Genomic DNA, 18788 nt, shown 5'->3' with positions numbered 1-18788 from the left:
TGGTTCCTACTCCTCCAAAGAAATGACAATCAGAGAGGGAAAACTGAGTGACCAAGCTATCACCACTAATTAGAAGTCAAATCTTTCTGTGTTGGGAATGACTTTTTAGGCCTTCTTTGCTAATAAAGGAAAAGTAATACTGATTGTTTTCTTTATTTTCACAGGTGACCTGTGAACATGAACCCCACACTGGTTTAACAGAATGCCAGAGCTGCCAGTCAGAAAACTTCATTAACTACATTTCACTGTTAAAGATTAACCTGCCTTAAAACCAGGAATTAATATAAATTATTTCACCATAAATTATGTTTCACCTGAGAAAAGAAGGAGGAGCACAGGGTAACTGTGGTATTTGTTGACATATATGAAGACAGTGGAACTTACCTATGTGTTGCAAAGAACTGAATAATCTCCTCTATGACTCAATGATTAAACATTTCTTGAAGTTAAAGCTACAATCATATTACACACTGAGCAGACTGTGTGTGAGAGTAATCTTGCCCCTGAGTATAAACGGGGTGTAACTTGGCAGCTTCTGTGACTGTGCTGTTAAAGTGTGCTTTCTACTACACAGCCATCAATTTAAATGAATGCTGGAGAAGAGTTTGAAGAACCTGAAAGTACTGATATAGGTAAGGAATCATCTCTGTCCCACCTGCCTCCAGCATGTTCTGCTCTTTTTGTGTAGGATATCACAGTCATTCTACAGTGGTAGTGCAAGCAGGTGCCTTTGGACAACTTTATCACTGGCTTGTGGTGATAAAAAAACCTGCTGTTATAACTTGTCAAAAAAGCAAACATCATAGAGGAAAAATGTAGGATGTCCTATTCTGAATAAGAACTGAAAGATACCCTTCAAAGAAACTATTAATTCCACCCAGCCTTATCTGTCTGAAAGTTAGCTGCTCTAAGCTAGTTGGGTAGCCTTCTCCTGCAAAGAGATGTTTCCTCTGGAGGCTGAAAACACTGATTTTCCGCAGCATAGTCATTGAGTGAGGAGATGAGACAATAGATGATGAGATGAGATAAGATGAGATGAGATATGAGATGAGACGAGATAAGATGAGTAACATTGTGGAAAATTTCTTTCTCTTCTTTCAGTACAGGAATCTTTCCTAACTCATATATCTAGACAGAAAGCTGAAGCTCTCAGATGAATCTCCCTCAAATGTCTATCATACCAGCCCACTTCAGGCTTAAATATTCTTAGGGATCTAAATGGTGATGGTGTTCACCATGATTAGACTTGTAGATTAGTGAAATTTGATCCTTTACTTTGATTTCCTGGCAGGAACGAAGCCAGTGGGGTTCTCACAGCAATAGCAGCAACATGGTGGTAGTGCTGCTGTTTGCAGCAAATCAGAGGGCAAGGCTCATGCTGGGGTCATTGCATTGCTATAAAAATACACAGTAAAAGAACCCATTTTACTAAAGCATGAGAGAGGTGTGTAAAACAGACAAATCTGTGAGAACCAGGGAACAGCAGGACAAACCAGTGCTGAGATCAGGTTCTCAGATATCCCCAGCCATGCAAGCAGTATGGCCAACAATTTGGCAGCGTGTTCTGGGCCTGTTTCCAGAACTAAATGTAAAAGAAGTACCTGGAGAGGATATGACTGTGACTCTATAGATTTTGTCTGATTTTGTGGGGAGTTTGCATGGCAACATGAAATGAATGTTGGATGCATGTAAAGCACACAGTTTGTGTCATCAGAGCAAAGGTTGTGCTCCATGACATGGTAATTGAATCTATTCTTGAACAGGGCAGGGCTGGTCTGTGAAGGTTGTAATTCATAGCTTCAGAAAAAGCGGACACTGATGAAATGTTACTTGTTATGCAGTAAAGACTGATCAGGGTGATTATCAGGTCAGATAATTTATTTAGATATTGGGACATAACAGTGATTTTGGTGGCAAAGTGCTGTTGTGGGGTGAAAGGGACAAGGCTGCAACAGCCAAAGAAGAGCAGGACAAGATGCAGGAAAATGCATCTTCTGCAGGGATGCAGAAAAGCAAGTGACTAATGAAAGCTTGTATCTTGCAGATGGAGAGAAAAAAAGCTTGCTCTTTTGGAAAGAAAAGAGGCAAAGTACAAACACTGTCTGCTGGAGGGATATTGGCATATTAACCTGCAGCCTTTCACACCTCAGAAACATAGAATGCCTTCAACAGATGAAGCAGAAAACAGGTGCCATCAACCTAAAACTGTTTATTGCCATAATATAAAAAAAAAATCTTCAAAATCATCTGGAGAATAAAGTAATAAATTATTTTGTACAATTTCCACTTACAGGCAAATTGCAGTTTTGTTCTAGTATTTGAAAATAAAATTTGAGCTGACATGTTAATTTATTAAAATACATGAAAAGCATTTATGAAAACTAGTCCTGTTGCCTATTCTGTAGAGCAGTGTACATAAAAATAATTTATGAGATCTCTGGAATGGTATTTATTGTCTTTTTCTGAATGTAAGAAAGTTTAATGATACTAACAGTTAAACCAGCTGTTACTCCTCATTTCTCTGATAACTTGTTTAGCAATAGGATCAAACTCCCACTGTTTTGATCCATGGAAGAAGTAGAACAATCCTGGAAATGAAAAAGTAAAGCATTATGTTATGGATAGAAGAAATAGCTTCATTCTGACAAATCACCTTTGTACACACAGGAGAGCATCACTTCATATCTGTCTTTTGCAGGATGCAACAATAGTGACATTCATCCTAATTTCAGAACTTAAGATCTTCAGAACTAAACTGATTTTATTTAAAAACTCATTTCATTTACCTTTCTGCTGAAAAACAGCATCAACCCTCTGAGTAATTCCTGGAAATTCAGCAACTGTCAGTCTAGGATAACCCTTCTCCATGGTCTGGCTGTTTTCATCAAACCTAAGTCATATGAAGGGAGACATGCAATTTTCCAGAGTTTAGATTCCAATTCTGTACAGAGTTAAGCAGGTTTTAAAAGGTGTCCATCATCTGCAATTTAGTTGCAGATGGGGTTGCAGGAGAAAGTTATGTCATTTATTTGCACAAATGGCCACAGGATACTGGCCAGTGTGTTTTCCATCAGGCTGTTACTTGTTTGCTGATGAAGGCAGGTACAGCTCCAAAGAAGCAGCCTAAGTGAGAAAAATTGAAGGAAGACCCACATTTTTGACTCCAGGGATGGATATACTTCCTCTCATGATAACAGTGCATGGAAACTGGACAGATTCATTCCTGTTACAGCACAGCTCCTCTCAGACTTTGGTAAGATATTGTACATAGTCCTCTACTAGCTGACAGTTTTAGATGGAGGCAGGGAAGCTGTCTTGTTTCTAATACAATTAAATTCTTCCTAACTGATCCATGAAATTTTTATGAGATGGAGCTAAAATAAGGGGGTTGAAAGAACCTAAAATGTTCTTCCAGATTCGAGGAACCCTCTCAGGAAAATAAACAAAACCAAGCAAAAAAAGCCTTTGCTTTACTTCTCCTTGGATACAAGAAATATTTTTCACAGGCACATGAGGCTGAGAGAATGAGTTACTAGGTAAGAAATGTGTGTTGTGGTTTTCTTGCATGCTATTATCTTGTGACCAAGACAGTAAAATAACAATGCAAGATATTGTAAATACCCTACCCAAATTAATCAAAATCAAAAAACAGGAAACCACAAGAATCTTAAAATCCAGCTGACACTGTGTGTATCACTGAGGAACCCCACAATTAGTCACAATAAAATCTGTGTGACCCACGCTTGCCCTGTTTGCCTGAGGAAGATCTTTGCTGCCATTGTCCTTGCTCACAGAAGGAATCTTTCAGCTTCCCAAAGCTGACTTCTTTTTTCTACCTGCCTGATCTTTGGATATCAGGACTCATTCATGCCAGGTTGGGAATAGGATTTAGAGGGAACATTTCAAAAAGCCAGCACTAACCAGTCAAAGGCAGGAAAGAAACTCTCACTTTCCGTTTCTGTAAGGGATAAAATAATCCAGGACTTTTCAGAAACCAGAGAAATCCTGAACAAGCCATCACAGCCAACCTTCTGCTGAAGTAGGTTCACTTTGATCTTTAATTTTTAGAGACACTTTTGTATTGGTAAAAGTTCTTTAGGTGCTGGACTGTTTTTCAGCTTCCAGGCATAATATATCAAGACTTGTCTATATTTTGGATGCCAACTTCAGGACACACTTAATCTCTCAAAAGACAAAGCTATACCCTTCTCCCCCTGCAGGAGACAAAGAAAGACTTCTATGAAAAGTAGGATTACTAGAATTGCCTAAAAGGTAGTAGGATTACTAGAATTGCCTAAAAGGTCTACTTTTTCTTTTATCACATAGACAGTTTATTTTTTATCTAGATTATATTGGAGTCATTCATAGGAAAACATTTGTCAATTCTTCTTACCTCCAGTACTTGTCACCTATGAAAAAGTCTGTCTTCCCTGTATTTTTATTACAAACAGCTGCATCAACTTTCTTGACACCTTTAGGGAAGCCCAGTGTGTTGATATTCTTTGGATAACCAACCAATACCTGATATCCACTGATAACCCAGAATTTGTTGCCTGTTAAAAGAAATTAAAATATTTAGTTACGCCACTCATTTTCAGACAGTAAATGATAAAATGCATCACTTTATTGTAGGTTGTAGAAAAACTAGAAATATTTGGAGGTTTTTTTTTATTTATTTCAAAAGTGAATTTTATGCACACATCCCTTCTTCCCACATAATTAAATTAAGAAAAAAAATAAAGAAAATATCATACTTCACCTTTGAAAACTAGGATCTGATCTTTTGTGTTCTCATATGCAGCTTCAATACCAGGAGTCAGATTTGGCCAGAAGGCAGAAATTAATTCTCTCTCAGCTTCTGAGTTATCAGGATATACCCGCCATAAGTGCCTGATTTAAATATGAAACAGGTTTTGTAGTACATAACGAACCACAGAAACTTCTATATGTGTAAAAGAATGTGAACAACATTGTGACTTACAAGCTCCTTCTTGTCAGTGGAGCTACCTGGCTTGATGTGTCAGAAAGGAAATAACTCCTTGTGCTGGAAAGTGTTTGGTTTTTTAATTCTCTCTTCATTCTGGCATTTCATTGATACTGATTGATAAATGGGATCAGTTATGAGCAGCTGAATATTTCAGGTTGTTCCTGTACTGTATAGTAAGAGGGTTAGAGGAACCCATGTAGGACTTACTGTAACCTCTTCATCAGATGAATTCCCCAGATGATTTTGAGCTTGCAGAGGTGATTGGAGAAGAGATGGGCTCAACTGTATTGTCAAACATACTTATTTCTTAGTTAGTTAGTTAGTTAGCTACTTAGATTAGCAAAATTAATTAAATAATTAAATGTTCAAGGCCAGGTTGGATGGAGCTCTGAGCAATCTGGTTGAGTGAAGTGTCCCTGCTCGGAACTAGATGATCTTTGAAGTACCTTCCAAACCAAACCTTTATGTGATTCTCAGGAAATATTTGCATCATTAAGTCAAGTCACTACTCAGTGTAACCTTCTAAACATTTGGGAATAAGGTCTCATTAGGATTGAAGTGTTTTCCAGAAAAAAAATGCAACATGTTTTTTCAGAGGATCCTGTGAAAATATAAATATAGCTTATAGCTGCTAAAACTTTTATTTCCTTAAATTGAAATCCATTTGTCTTACAGTAAATCCTGCAAACATGTGAACCACAAAAGTATTCAGTCTTTGTATAAATAAAAAAAATTTAAACCCCACACAGACAAATGTCATATCAGTATTTACCTGCCCTTTAGAAAAATGATTTCTTGTCGGAATGTAGTTATAGCATCAAAAGACATCTGGGAGCCACAGATTTTAGGTGAGGTAGGGGTAGCTGGCCTTTTATCTGGGTTGCTTGGTAGGGATCCTGAGGGAGACATTTTGGAGAGAATACACCAAATTGTAGAAATACTAAGGTTTCCACACTTAGCTCCTTTTTTTTAATATTATGCAACTATGATTAAGTTTATGGTGAAACTTTGTGAAAGAGATTATTTCTCCCCTGCTTACCTTTTGTTTTAAAGCCATGGATTTTACTCACCATAAATGGACTGAATGGCACTTATATCATCTGGAGAAAGAGGGAATTCACTGGGGCTGATGTAGGCATAATTGGGAAACATGAGAGCCCTCTGATCATTAGAATGGGAGAGACCCAGGGCATGGCCAAACTCGTGAGCAGCAACAAGGAACAAGTTGAACCCTTAAGAAATGGGCAGAGACAAGAGATGGTCAAATTTTACTCAGCAAATGGCTGCTACGACCACAGCAGGGCTGTTGCTCAGTGAAAGTTTTCATACAATAATATTAATGTTCATTAGGGAATGCATCCCTGTGAACACATTTTTGTACAGGACAAGATTGTGGTCTTCCCCCACTAGAAGAGAGAGACTTTTGACCCTCTTGTTTTCTGTTAGCTACTGAAAGTGTGTGTTTGTCATGAGTAGATATCTGGGGGTGAGTGTGGGTGCAGCTCTTTGGAATGTCCTGGCAGGGTTTCCTGGCTGAGGTAGAGCAGATTAGATAGTGAGTCAGATCAAACTAACAGCTCTCCAGGGCAAGGCAGGAGGACACACTCTGTGCTCACTGAAGGTATCAAAGTGTCACTCTGTGTGTCACTCTCCCTCCTACAAACCTGAGAAAGAAAGGTGAGATCATGAATAGACAAGGAAAAATAAAATGTTAGCAGAATGCTTCACCTTTCTACCATTGGGACTTTAAAGCATATGGTCTCTTTAGAGATTTGTCAAACAGAATAAATTTTTAAAATATTGTGCTTCTGCATGCTTATTCCCAGTGAAATATGTTAACACAACAAATAAATAAAAACAGAATTTCCTTCAACATGCATCCCTCCAAGTAACATGCCTTTCCGAATTAGGGAAGAATGATCATCTGCCCTGCAGACCAAGATCCAGAAATGTCAACAGATTTAATGAATATCACAAGTCTGTGGCAGAGGAGAGGACTGGTCATCGATTGCCCAAGAAAGGCTGGTTGAAGCCAAGACATTCACTTCTCAAAAACCCAAACAAAATAAAGCCTCATTTTTTCCACACATATTTCCAGTTAGTCTTCCCCTCTCATGAATCTTCTGAGTGCTATGAGTTCTGCAATATCTGGCTGCTGAGCAACAGCAGAAAAACTGTGGTGGACCCATTCAGTCCCAGTATGGGGAAAAAAATTACAATTTAATCATGTGACATGTCCAGCCCTCATCCCTCTCTTTTTTTCCCACAATAAATCCACACTCTCCTCCTTGTGAGGTGGTTTTACAGCATCTTTCTGTTCATCAGCGCCGTGCACTTCCTGAAATCAGTTCTCTTGTTGCAGCTTTCCATCTCAATAAGTGGATAAGGATCTAAATCTCCAGAGGGTGATGTGCCTGTGTACTGCCAGAGCTGTCGGAAGCAGTAGGTGCCTGGAGGCCGAGTGGAGCAGACGTGTCCCAGGCAGACTGAGGTTGGGCACTCAGGGTTCCCCTCTCTGCTGCCTATTAATGAACCTGTTATGGAAATTTTAGTGAAGACTCTTCATTATCACTGGTGGCTGTATTCATTATCACTGGTGGTGTTGGGGATGACTTCTGAGGCCAGCTGCAAAGCACAGGCCATGGTAGTGCCAGGCCTGGTGTGTACCAGGAGGGGGAAAGAGAAAGCTTTCATCAAGGGCTGTGAAACTCTGGGCCACCACCAGTCCCCAAGTAAGAGTGACTGTGTCTGTGGCATTCCTACCTGAAAAGAAGTGTCCGGTTGATATTTTTATCAGGGCTAAATAAGGACTAGAGTAGATCAAGGTTAGTTTATTTCTATGTCATTGTAAATATCCCAGCTCAAGGACAGCCTATAATATCCTCAGACTGCTCTTATGGTTATTGCACTGTTTCATCTCAGCCTCCTACTTCACTTAAACAAAATCAGAATGAAATTTATTCATCTGCATAACAATTTAGAAACCTTTTGGAACCTACCAGCTGAGCCTGTGGTCCAGTCTTCATCCTCATCAAAGTGCACATCACCGCCTAAACCATTGCCAGGTGGAAAGGCATGAGCAAGAACTCCAAGGGGGCCATCAAAATAACGAGGGCAATGTCCATGAACTAAACAATATGAAGTTGATACAACTCTAAGCTTAGGTTATAACTATTGAAAAACCTATTAATAATTTTATCACTGTATGCGGTATTCATATTACCTTTGGTCCCAAAAGCAATCATTATATCTGCTATTCCCTTATGCGAGTGAAACCAGCGGGGTGACAGCACTCCACACTTTAAATGCCTTCTCAATTGCTTTATCCACATTCTCCTTGCTCATATCTGGTGTGTAGTTCACAATTCTACAGTTATGACAATTCAAGTATAATATTTAGTATTTGCAGAAAAACAAATCCCTAATATAGTTAAGTAGATGAACAGAAAATAAAAGAAAAAAATGTAACCTGTAAACAAATAGTTCCCAAGATTCATCTTGGGCTTAGTGAGTTTGATATCTGAAAACTGAGTGTGTTTGAGTATGTGATAACTGTCCAATATGTCTTTCTCATGATAACAGTTGTGTACACATTATCAGTTTTTTATTAAAATGGGCCTTAGCCAGGCGGTTGTCACATGAGCATGAGGAAAGTTACCTCCTCAGGTTTCTGTGACTACTACACTGTTGTCTCAGCAAATTTTGAAGATAGTGAGGCTTGTACAGGGTGAAATTTATGTTTCTGTTTGGCTAATAGAATATTGGTCAGGAGTGATACAAGACAGGAAAGATACTATGGTTGAACCAGTAAATGCAAAACACCCAGCTTGATTTTCAGAAATTCCTCTCAGAAGCATACATAGCTAACGGCTGTGGAGAGAGAAACATTTTTGTATTCCCAAAAGGAAACCATTGCTATAGAAGTTATATTTAAATATAACAAATTTGGATACTCACAAACCTAAAATTTAAACTCAAAAAGTAATTACTAAAATACTACCTGTATGTCAGTTTGTTTTTTTTCCATCCAGGCAGAGTAAAGCCATAGAAACCCACATCAGGAACTCCACACCTGGGTTTCTTCATCATTTCCAATGTCTCATTATCCAGTTTTCCAGTCACTTTCAAACCAAAAAATTGTTGCATTTTCTGAAGTTTTGCATCTGTGGATTCAGCGTTTATTTTCCATCCAAGTTGATTTGGATCTGGGTCAACAGCATAGAATTTATTCAAATAGTTCTAGTGGAAAAAAAAAGTGACATGTTTCAAATTTTGATCTGTTTCTTGAACAAATAAATATCTTGGGACCGATATTGTTTGTGTAGGTTGCTGGCAAAACCTTCTGCCTGTGATTTTGGAGCACAACAGATGTTTTCCCGAGGATCGTAGCTAAACAGAAACAGACAACATTGTCCTGACTCTTATTTACTTGACATTTCCAGTTCATACAGATTTATCCTACTCTGGTAAAGTTTGGACAACAGAGCTGTAGGCAATAGCATTGTCTCAGACAGGCAGCAAGCTGCTGTGCAACTGGAACACACAGGTCTAAAAATAGAGGTCTCAACAGATCCCAGATATGGACAATGCAGTTACCTGTACAAGCTTTGCATCATCTTCATTGTCTGTCTCTGGGTGGATGGAAAGAGCGCTCGAAACAGCTGTGCATGTTACAAGCCAAAGTGGAAGAGCCTTCATTTTTACTCTCATGCCGGTCCTGGTAGGAGAGCCGTCTGCTTTCTGCCTCCTTTCTCCTGTCCCAGTTTGTATGGTTATGGGGTGCTCTGGAGACTCAGCTGTGGACTGACTCAGAGCTCATCATGCTCTGATTCCCTCCACACAAGCTATAACATTGTGCAGACTGACACAATAAAACTTAATTGAACCCATCCCCTTTCACAGTCATCTGAAGTCAGATGGGATTTGAATGTACCGAAGCCTCTTGGCTACCCCTTCAAAACTGGCACACAATTTTAGTTATTTTACCCTGACTTTGACAAACCTCAGAAATTTCATGCCAGATTAAGTGATGGAAAAATGCAAAACCTTGTAAATTGTCCCAACACACCTATGTGAAGTGGAACACCAAATGTAGGGGTACTCTATATTCTCAGCCTAGAAAATGGGAATTGTGCATGAGGTATTGAATTATGAATCCCATAAAAAACAAAACAAACTTTGGGAGAAATAACTGTAAGCAGAATATTTTCTTTTCAAATTGATTCATAAAGTGAGACAGAATGTTTTGGAAAATGGATGAAAATGCCAATTCCATACCCACTTCTTTCTGGCAGCTTTTTGAAACAGTGTGTTTCTTTTAAATTATTCTGGTGGAATACAAGATATAGATAAATGAGATCAATTTTACCTAATAAATTGAACCTAAGGAATGTGAATTATCTTGTATGTCTGTCTGTCTGTCTATCTATCTATCTATCTATCTATCTATCTATCTATCTATCTATCTATCTATCTATCTATCTATCTGCCATTCCATCACTAAAGGGTCTTTTCAGTTTAACCACATTAGCCACAGGGGATATGATTATTTCCTGACTTAAGTAATTCAGAAAAAGGGAAGTTTCAAGAGTCACAGGCTGTGACAAATTATGGGATTTCACCCTGTTCCAGCCAAGCACCTTCCTCTTCCACTGGCAGCAAAGGGAGATGAAGGTGTTCAGCACCTCAGAGGAGCTCTCACAGCACGTACTCAACTTTTACAAAATTGTTGAATGAAATGACTTCATGTTTGACCATGGCTTTTTCAGGAAATCCATGCTTTCGTTTTTTGGCTTTTTTGCTGTCCCAGTCAACTTTTCTCCAGCTGAAGACATTAATAATGACTTTTTTCATCCCAATAGCCTCCTTGTTAAATTTTTTGTCTACTTAGAAAAAAAAAATCAAACCCTTCTCTTGATTATTATCATTACGTTGTATGGGTCCCATTCAGTTCTGCATGTATTTGACCGTATTGATTAGGTTTTTGTTGATATAATTCATGCATAGACAGCTACCTAACAGACACCCATGTTGTGAACAATTAGGAATGTTAGGAATGTACCAGTCCCTGCTGGTGTAGTGTTAAGATCATGACCATGTTGCAGCACTATTTCTGGCTCCTGGGATGCTCTGTGTAACATCATCAGCACTACTGATGCGATGAGGATAGGTAGTGAACTTTCTGGGTAGCTGCTGTCTTCTAAGAGCAGAAAAGAAGTCATGAGGTAGTTCAACATCTACCAACTCTAATAAATGTCAAAGATAAACATTAGGAAACCGTAACCAGAAGCTGCTTATACAGCTTCTTCTTTTCCCAGACCTCAAGGCCAGCTATAGACATGTTTGTGAAACATCACTTGTGAACCTTTTCCGGTCTCTCTCCCTTGGGCAGTGGGAACTGGCTGCTGTGTGTGCTGTGTAGATGGCCACGTTGCAAAACCCTGGTAGTGTCTTCTGTGATGTAGACCTCCATCACTTGTCACTCAAATGTCTTCTGAGCAAACACGAATGTTAGCTGAAACTAAAAATAGTCTAAATTAGAAATTTCAACTTCTCTAGATTGAATGAAGACATTGTAGAGATCAGATGACCCTACTTTAAGATAGTTGATTGAATCACTCTCCAGAGATATATATTTATCTGTTTTCTGAGGAAGAAGGCATAATTAATAAATGCATAAAGTTAGATGCAGCTGTTCTTAATCCAGCTGCTCTTATTGTCTCTATCCTTCACTGCTGCATGGCAGACAGCTGTGGGGATCTGATAGCCAGCTGCAGTGGGAAGCAAGAAAACCAATTCTCTGAGTTCATATCAAATTTGCCCATAGTTCTTGATTTTTCTATAAAATTAAATTCATATCAGGCAAAATATATTTTTCAAAAATGTATTCTAGTGCCATGGGAAAATGTTTGGTGCAAAAGACCTGAACAGAATTTGTCTCTTGTGACATATGCATGATTATAATCAGAGTGTAGCACCATGGCCATTCCTTCTAGCTTTGAAACCTTTGAGACAAATGAATATATCCATTTAAAAACATAAGATTGATCTCTAAAAAGAGAGCTACACTGGTGGCTATGATCCAGAACCTAGAGGGGACATGTGGCTTCAAAACTGGTAGATGGAAGCCAGCTGGACACCTTTAGGCACCTTAATGGCACTAGAGAACTGTTCAGGCAGAAGGGTTGTGCCACTACTCTTCAGGCTCAATCCGTCCACAGAGCCAATAAAACTGAATTGTTACTCAGCTTGAGTGAAAAACATGGGGCAAAGGAAAATGGTCCAGGTAATGTCTTTGACTCTTGATGGACTTTTAGCAGACTGCACGGTGTGAGGCCCAAACTCAGCCATGCCAACACAGGTCCCTAGAGACATCCCTAGAAAGGCCCTAGCTCTGTGGGCCTTTGGAGAGTGGTGGGCTCCCAGGAGTCCTGTTTCATATCTGCATGGATTACTAGGAGATCTTACAGAACCACAAATGCACTAAACACATCTAGGGAATTTGATTCCTGGCTGGGCAAATCTGTCTTACTGATGATATGGGCTACAATTACACACCACACCTGTAGCAAGACCCCAGGGAGGGATTTCAGTAGTTAACATAGTACAGTAGTTAACATAGTACAGTAATTAGCAAATAGAGGTAAACTTATTAAAAGGGAAAAAGAAAATTACAGGTGATTTTATGGACAAAACACCCCAGTTCCTGATTACTGAAAGCCTGCTTTGTGCCTGAAGGAAGATGAGTGGCCGGCACCAGATGTGCCCTCCTCTCCATGGTGTGGCTGGGATGGAGCAATAGCTGTGGTCCCGCAGGCAGAGGAAATGTTCTCTCACATAAGTACAGGGCAGATTTCTCACAAAGGAATCACTTCATTTTGAGCTCTTGTCTTCCTGATCATGGGAAATTCACAAAGTGAATTTCAAAACTGCGTCTGGCAACTAAAAATTGGACAGGATGTGAAAGGGCATGGACTAAAAATATTGCATTAGAAACTTTATCCTAGTTTTAACTTCTTAATCTTCCATGGTCCATAAATCACCCTTTATCTCTCCTTCCTCTAAAACATAACCACCTCCTTACTCCTCATTTTCCATTCAACATTTTCACTGCCCCATGAGTACTCACCACCATTTGCTTCTAGAGAGGGACTTGAATTTTGTTCTAAATCTGAGAAGATTTTTCGATATCACCTTGAGTTCAAGGTGATTTTACTTCATATGTGCAGGGAACATATACCTCTAGTTTATATTTTTTGATATAAATTGTTCTAGTAAGAAATATTATGTTTGCTTTTGAATCTTGTGTTATATTTGTAGATCATTTCTGCTAAAAAAAATCAATCAACACAATCAAATTAGATTTATATACTTCTAAAAGAATTTTTCGTTTAATTGTCATTCAGTAGTACTGGCTTATGCAAGAAAATATGATTCAATAGCATTGCTACTGAGGTTTGATTTTACAGTACTAGTACCTATAACATCTTGTGAGAACATGATTCACATAAATTAACTTCTTAATTAAAGCCTTTGATTTTCAGCAATTTATTTTTATTATTTTGTAATGTTTCCTTAGGTTTTATAAAGTGTATGACCAAATTAATTTTAATTTATACCATTTCTTTTCTTTGAATACTATTGAGACCGATCTATGACTCGATCTTCTCGAGTGGCCCGGCTAGCTCAGTGATGTGGTTTCTCTTCACTCGAGTTTCGAGCCAGCATATGTTTGTGGGGTTCACTGATTTTCTTCAAGAATCCAAGTCTATAGAGCGAGTAAAGAAATCAGGGGGGGACTCTCTCTCTGGTTTGCATTCCACAGTTTATTTCTGTGAAGGGGAATCCAAAGGACGAGAGACAAAGGATTTGGGGTCTGGGGGGTTTCTTTTAACTGGGTTTCCCGGAGGGAGGGAACATCAGAGAAAGAACCAATTATTTTTCCCAGTTAGTACATCTTACAAACTTTCTACAAATCAAGGTTACACACATCAAGATAAGAAATAACAGACACCAACTTCTTCAAATGCCCACAGAGGTGTAGGAGTATTCTCCACAGAGGGACAGAGGGGGAGAGAGGGGGGGCTTGGTTTCCTGACAACACAGGGGGGAAAGAAAGGGAAGATAAGCATGCCCTCTCAGCTACCATAGCTCAGAGGCATCCTGGGACAGGAAAAACAAAGTTACAAACTTCCGTGTTGGAAAGAGGGGTCTCTCTTCTCTCAGCCCCGTGCTTTCCTGGGCTAAAGAAACTTCAAGCAGCTGGAAATGCTAGCAGGGTCTTCTCTTTACTCTATCCGGCCTCTCGCCGTGGGGCTGAGGAGAGAAACTTCAGTAACCATGGTAACTTGACGCCAGGTAAACAATTAGGAGAAAGAGAAGCTGGCGGGGGGGAAATCACAACTAAAAGATGAGAAAAATACATTTCAGGCTATCAACTACAACATCTCCCCCTAATTTTTTCTAAAAGAAGGAAGGGAACTCGGTTTTACTTCTTCAAACCAAGGGGAAGGGGTTTGGGTTGTATTGGGATTTGGGAATTCCACAGCATTTATCTGAGGTGCAGGAGAAATTAACTTGGTGGTGGTGGTAACACACCAACGTTGCAAAACAGAAAACATAATCAAAACAACAACAACAATTACAAAAAACCCTAAAACAGTCCGAAAAACAGGAGACAGCCATCCCGAAAATCCCCGCTGGGGATGGTTTCTTCCTAAAATACAGGTTAACAAAAAACAAAAAACATTAGCTGAATTCATCAATAAACAGATTCAACAGAGGAAAATCAGGGTAGAATGGAGAATCTGGATTTCCTTCTCCACCCAAATACCTGTTTGTTCTTTTAACTTCTGCCACTGAAATATCAGGGGGTCTTGTGGGATGTTTTTCAATGTACGGTTTTACCCACCTCTGTGGGACCCACCGTAAACCCAGGGGTGTTGATACACAAGCGTATCCTCTTCCCCATGTCACTAATTTGTAAGGACCTTCAATTTTTCCACTCTCAGGGTCTCTCATCAACACTGGTGGATGTTCCTTGATCTTGTGTTTGCTATGAGGGGAGAAATGCTTAACCACTGGGGGGTTTTGATCTTCCATAGAACAATTTAAAAAATTGAGAGTGAACAGGACTTTGCATAATCTTTCCTGTGGTGTTAACTTTACTTTGTCTTTCCATTGATTTTTCAAAACTCTTTTGAGTGACTGGTGTGCTCTCTCTACTATTGCTTGACCTGTTGGAGAGTGGGGGATTCCTGTCTTGTGTCTCACTCCCCATTCTTGCAAAAATTCCTTAAACACTTTCGAAATATATGCTGGTCCATTATCTGTTTTAATTTCTTTAGGGATTCCTAGCACAGAAAAAGCTTGCAACAGGTGCTTTGTGGCATGCACACCTTTTTCTCCTGCATGGGCTGAGGCAAAAATTGCTCCTGAGAAGGTATCAATAGATACATGTACATATTTTACCTGTCCAAATTCAGGAATGTGTGTTACATCAGTTTGCCATACTTCACAGCTTTCAAGTCCCCTTGGATTGACTCCAGCACCCAGGGATGGCAGAGCTGTGCGCTGACAGTGGGGACATGTGGCCACAATGGCTTTGGCTTGATCTCGTTTCAGATTAAACTGTCGAATCAAACCTGGTACATTTTGATGAAACATTTCATGGCTTAATTTTGCCTGTTGAAACAGGTCAGGGAGTCTGGCCAGCCCAACAGGGGCAGCAGCCAGGGAATCAGCTCTGTCATTCCCTTCTGCTATGAAACCAGGTAATTCCGTGTGCGACTGGGTATACATAACAAAATAAGGATGTTCTCGATTAGACACTGCATAAATCAATTTTGAAAGCAATTCAAACAAAGTTCTGTTTGAGATCTCCTTGAGGACTGCATTCTCTGCTCTGGAAACTACTCCTGCTACATAAGCTGAATCAGTGACCAAATTGAATGGTTCTGAAAATCTCTCAAATGCTCTAACCACTGCTGCTAACTCAGCAATTTGAGGGGATCCTTCTACATAATCAACATCTGATTCCCACTGCTGCATCTGAGGATCCTTCCAGGTCATTGCTGACCTTCCGGATGCTCCAGAAGCATCAGTAAAAACAGTCAAAGCCTCAAGGGGCTTCTGACTCCTCTTATCTTTTGGTACTAAATTAAATTTTGAATTAAACAATTTGTGTGCAGGGGCGTGAACTGAAATCTGCCCAGTAAAATTCTCCAGAGCAATTTGCAGGGTCTCTTGATTCCTCAAGAGGTGCTCAAACATTTCCCTGGTCATCTTCACTGAGGAGGTTTCTTCCTCAGAGAGACTTAGGGGCAAATGTATACATGAAAAATCACAACCAGCAAGTTCTCTCAGTCTCAGCCTGGCCTTTCCAACCAGCTGGGCCATCAATTCCTGTGGCCTTATAATATTTTTGGATCGATGGTGACTGAGAAAGACCCACTTTATGATAATCAAATGGTCTTTCTGGTCCTTGTCCCACTGAAAAATCAACCCCTGAAGGTGTGGCAATTTCCCCATTACAATAAATTTGAAAGGCAGCTCTGGATGGCATCTATGTGCCTGTCTCTTCTCCAGCATGCTGCTTACCTTCTCTAAAGCATCCCTGGCTTCTGGAGTCAGTGTCCTTGGAGCACTCAGCTCATCTCCCCCTTTCAATAAATTGAAAAGAGGGGCTAGGTCATCAGTGGCAATGCCTAGCCAAGGTCTAACCCAATTCAGTGTTCCACACAGAGAGTGCAAGTCGGCTAAGGTTTTGGGATTGCTGTTAAAAGCCAATTTCTGAGGAACAATTGTTTTTGCAGTGATTTCCAGACCTAGGTATTTCCAAGGAGGTATCTTTTGTACTTTTTCCTCCTGAAGGGTGAGTCCTGCAGTTGTTAAAACTTCGGTCACCCGGTCCAGTGTGGACTGGAGCAGTTTTTCCTGGGGGGCACACACTAGCACATCATCCATATAATGCAGGATGATGGCTTCCCCCACCTCAGCTCGCACAGGGGATAACAAGGCGGCAACATACCATTGACAAATCACAGGTGAATTTTTCATTCCTTGGGGGAGGGATTTCCAATGAAACCTTCTCATTGGGGCTTCTCTGTTGAGGGAAGGCACAGAAAAAGCAAACCTGGGGGCATCGATAGAGTCTAGAGGAATTTTGAAAAAGCAATCTTTGATGTCAATCACAGCCAATTCCCAATCTTGAGGAAGCATGGCAGGAGACGGCATTCCTGGTTGAAGAGGTCCCATGTCCACAATGACTTTGTTAATTTCTCTCAGATCATGAACCAATCTCCACTTGTCTTTCCCTGGCTTTTTAATGACAAACACAGGGGAGTTCCAAGGGCTAAAAGTAGGTTCAATATTGCCTTGGGCTAATTGCTCATCTACTAACTCATTTAGCGCCTTTAATTTCTCTTTACTCAGCGGCCACTGGGGTATCCAAATTGGGGAATCTGTGGTCCATTCTAGTTTTTGGGTCTGGCGCTTCTCAGTGGCCGCAATCAAAAATCCCGAGGTGTTTTTGGAATTTCAATGCGGACTCCCCATTGGGACATGACATCTCTTCCCCACAGGGGAACCTGGAAGTCAGTGACAATGGGGCGAATAGATGCTATTTTCCCATCAGGTCCTCTAATCTGAATGGGTTCCTTTGATATCTTGGCCAATTGGGCTCCCCCTATACCTTGGATGTGGTTAACCATCGGTTGCAGTTCCCATTGCGGTGGCCATCTCCTTTCAGGGATGACAGTCACATCTGCTCCTGTGTCTATCATGCCTGTCATTCCCATGCCTTCACTACCTTTTTTCAAATGGCATGAGATGATGGGTTTGTTTTCTCCCACTGCTTGAGCCCAGTAGATCTGAGGTGCAACATCATCTACTGGGATCCCTGATGGAATGGGAATAGCTTGAGCAATTACTTGCCCTTGTGCCAGGTAGAATGGTGGGTTGATGCACCGTGCCAAAAGGATGAGTGCATCTAAGTCAGCTGAAAGAGTGACAGGAGAAATTTCAATCTCTGGGGGTGTGTTTTTTGTGTCCCCAATAACAAGAAACTTACAATTCAGGTCGGGGGTCAGTTTTTCCCTCAGTGGGTCAACGGAAACAACCGTCCAGTGGCGAGATCTAAAAAAATGATCTTTCACAGTAAACAATTTGAGAGGTAATTTTGGCTTCCAAACCTCACAACCCTTGGTGTTATTTCGGTGGCAGAAGTCAGACCTGTGAGAAATGTCACTTTTAAGAGTGTTATCACATTCAATTTTCCCTCCACCTGTGACCTCTATTCCACTTGTGTCTCTGCGCGGAATAGACTCGCGCTGTGTATCTAGTTTTTTTGGTTCTGAGGACCCCCTCCCTTTTCCCGGTTTCCCTGCTCTTGCTTCTTAGGATATGGCACTTGGCAGAACTTTGCAAAATGTCCTGGCTGTCCACACCGATGACAGGTGAATGGTCCCTTCGGCTTGGCTGGCGATGGCAGAATAGGTACAGCTGTGGCTGCAATCCTTCCTGGGGTTCTCTGGGAATCCTCAGTCCTTGGCACTGAAGTGCTGATTACATCCGTGCACATCTCAATCAAAGTTGTCAAGGTCGGTGGTGGATCCTTCGGCAGCATCCGAATCAGTGCTTTGCAGGCTTCATTCGCATTGACCCGAGCCATTTCCAACAGCAAGTCAGAGTGCAGGGTGGTATTCTGCACTTGTCTTTCAATCTGTACCTTTAATCTATTCACAAAATCTACAAATCTTTCATCAAAACATTGTTTAACTTGAGCATAGGGAACAACAGATTC

At 40.4% G+C, this 18788-nt stretch overlaps 1 protein-coding gene across 1 annotated transcript; it reads right to left on the bottom strand.

The window, feature by feature from the left end:
- Positions 1–2487: 2487 nt before the first annotated feature.
- LOC131583446 (matrix metalloproteinase-27-like) lies at positions 2488–9685 on the bottom strand. Its single transcript, XM_058847541.1, is given in 11 exon segments — positions 2488–2588; positions 2787–2890; positions 4394–4553; positions 4760–4890; positions 5760–5883; positions 6058–6219; positions 7987–8115; positions 8211–8260; positions 8262–8354; positions 8988–9226; positions 9584–9685. Coding segments are annotated over 11 exon segments (1395 nt in total).
- Positions 9686–18788: the final 9103 nt, after the last annotated feature.

This window comes from Poecile atricapillus, chromosome 1, assembly GCF_030490865.1.
Source record: "Poecile atricapillus isolate bPoeAtr1 chromosome 1, bPoeAtr1.hap1, whole genome shotgun sequence".
NCBI lineage: Eukaryota > Metazoa > Chordata > Aves > Passeriformes > Paridae > Poecile > Poecile atricapillus.
This window is presented reverse-complemented; position numbering and strand designations above follow the sequence as displayed.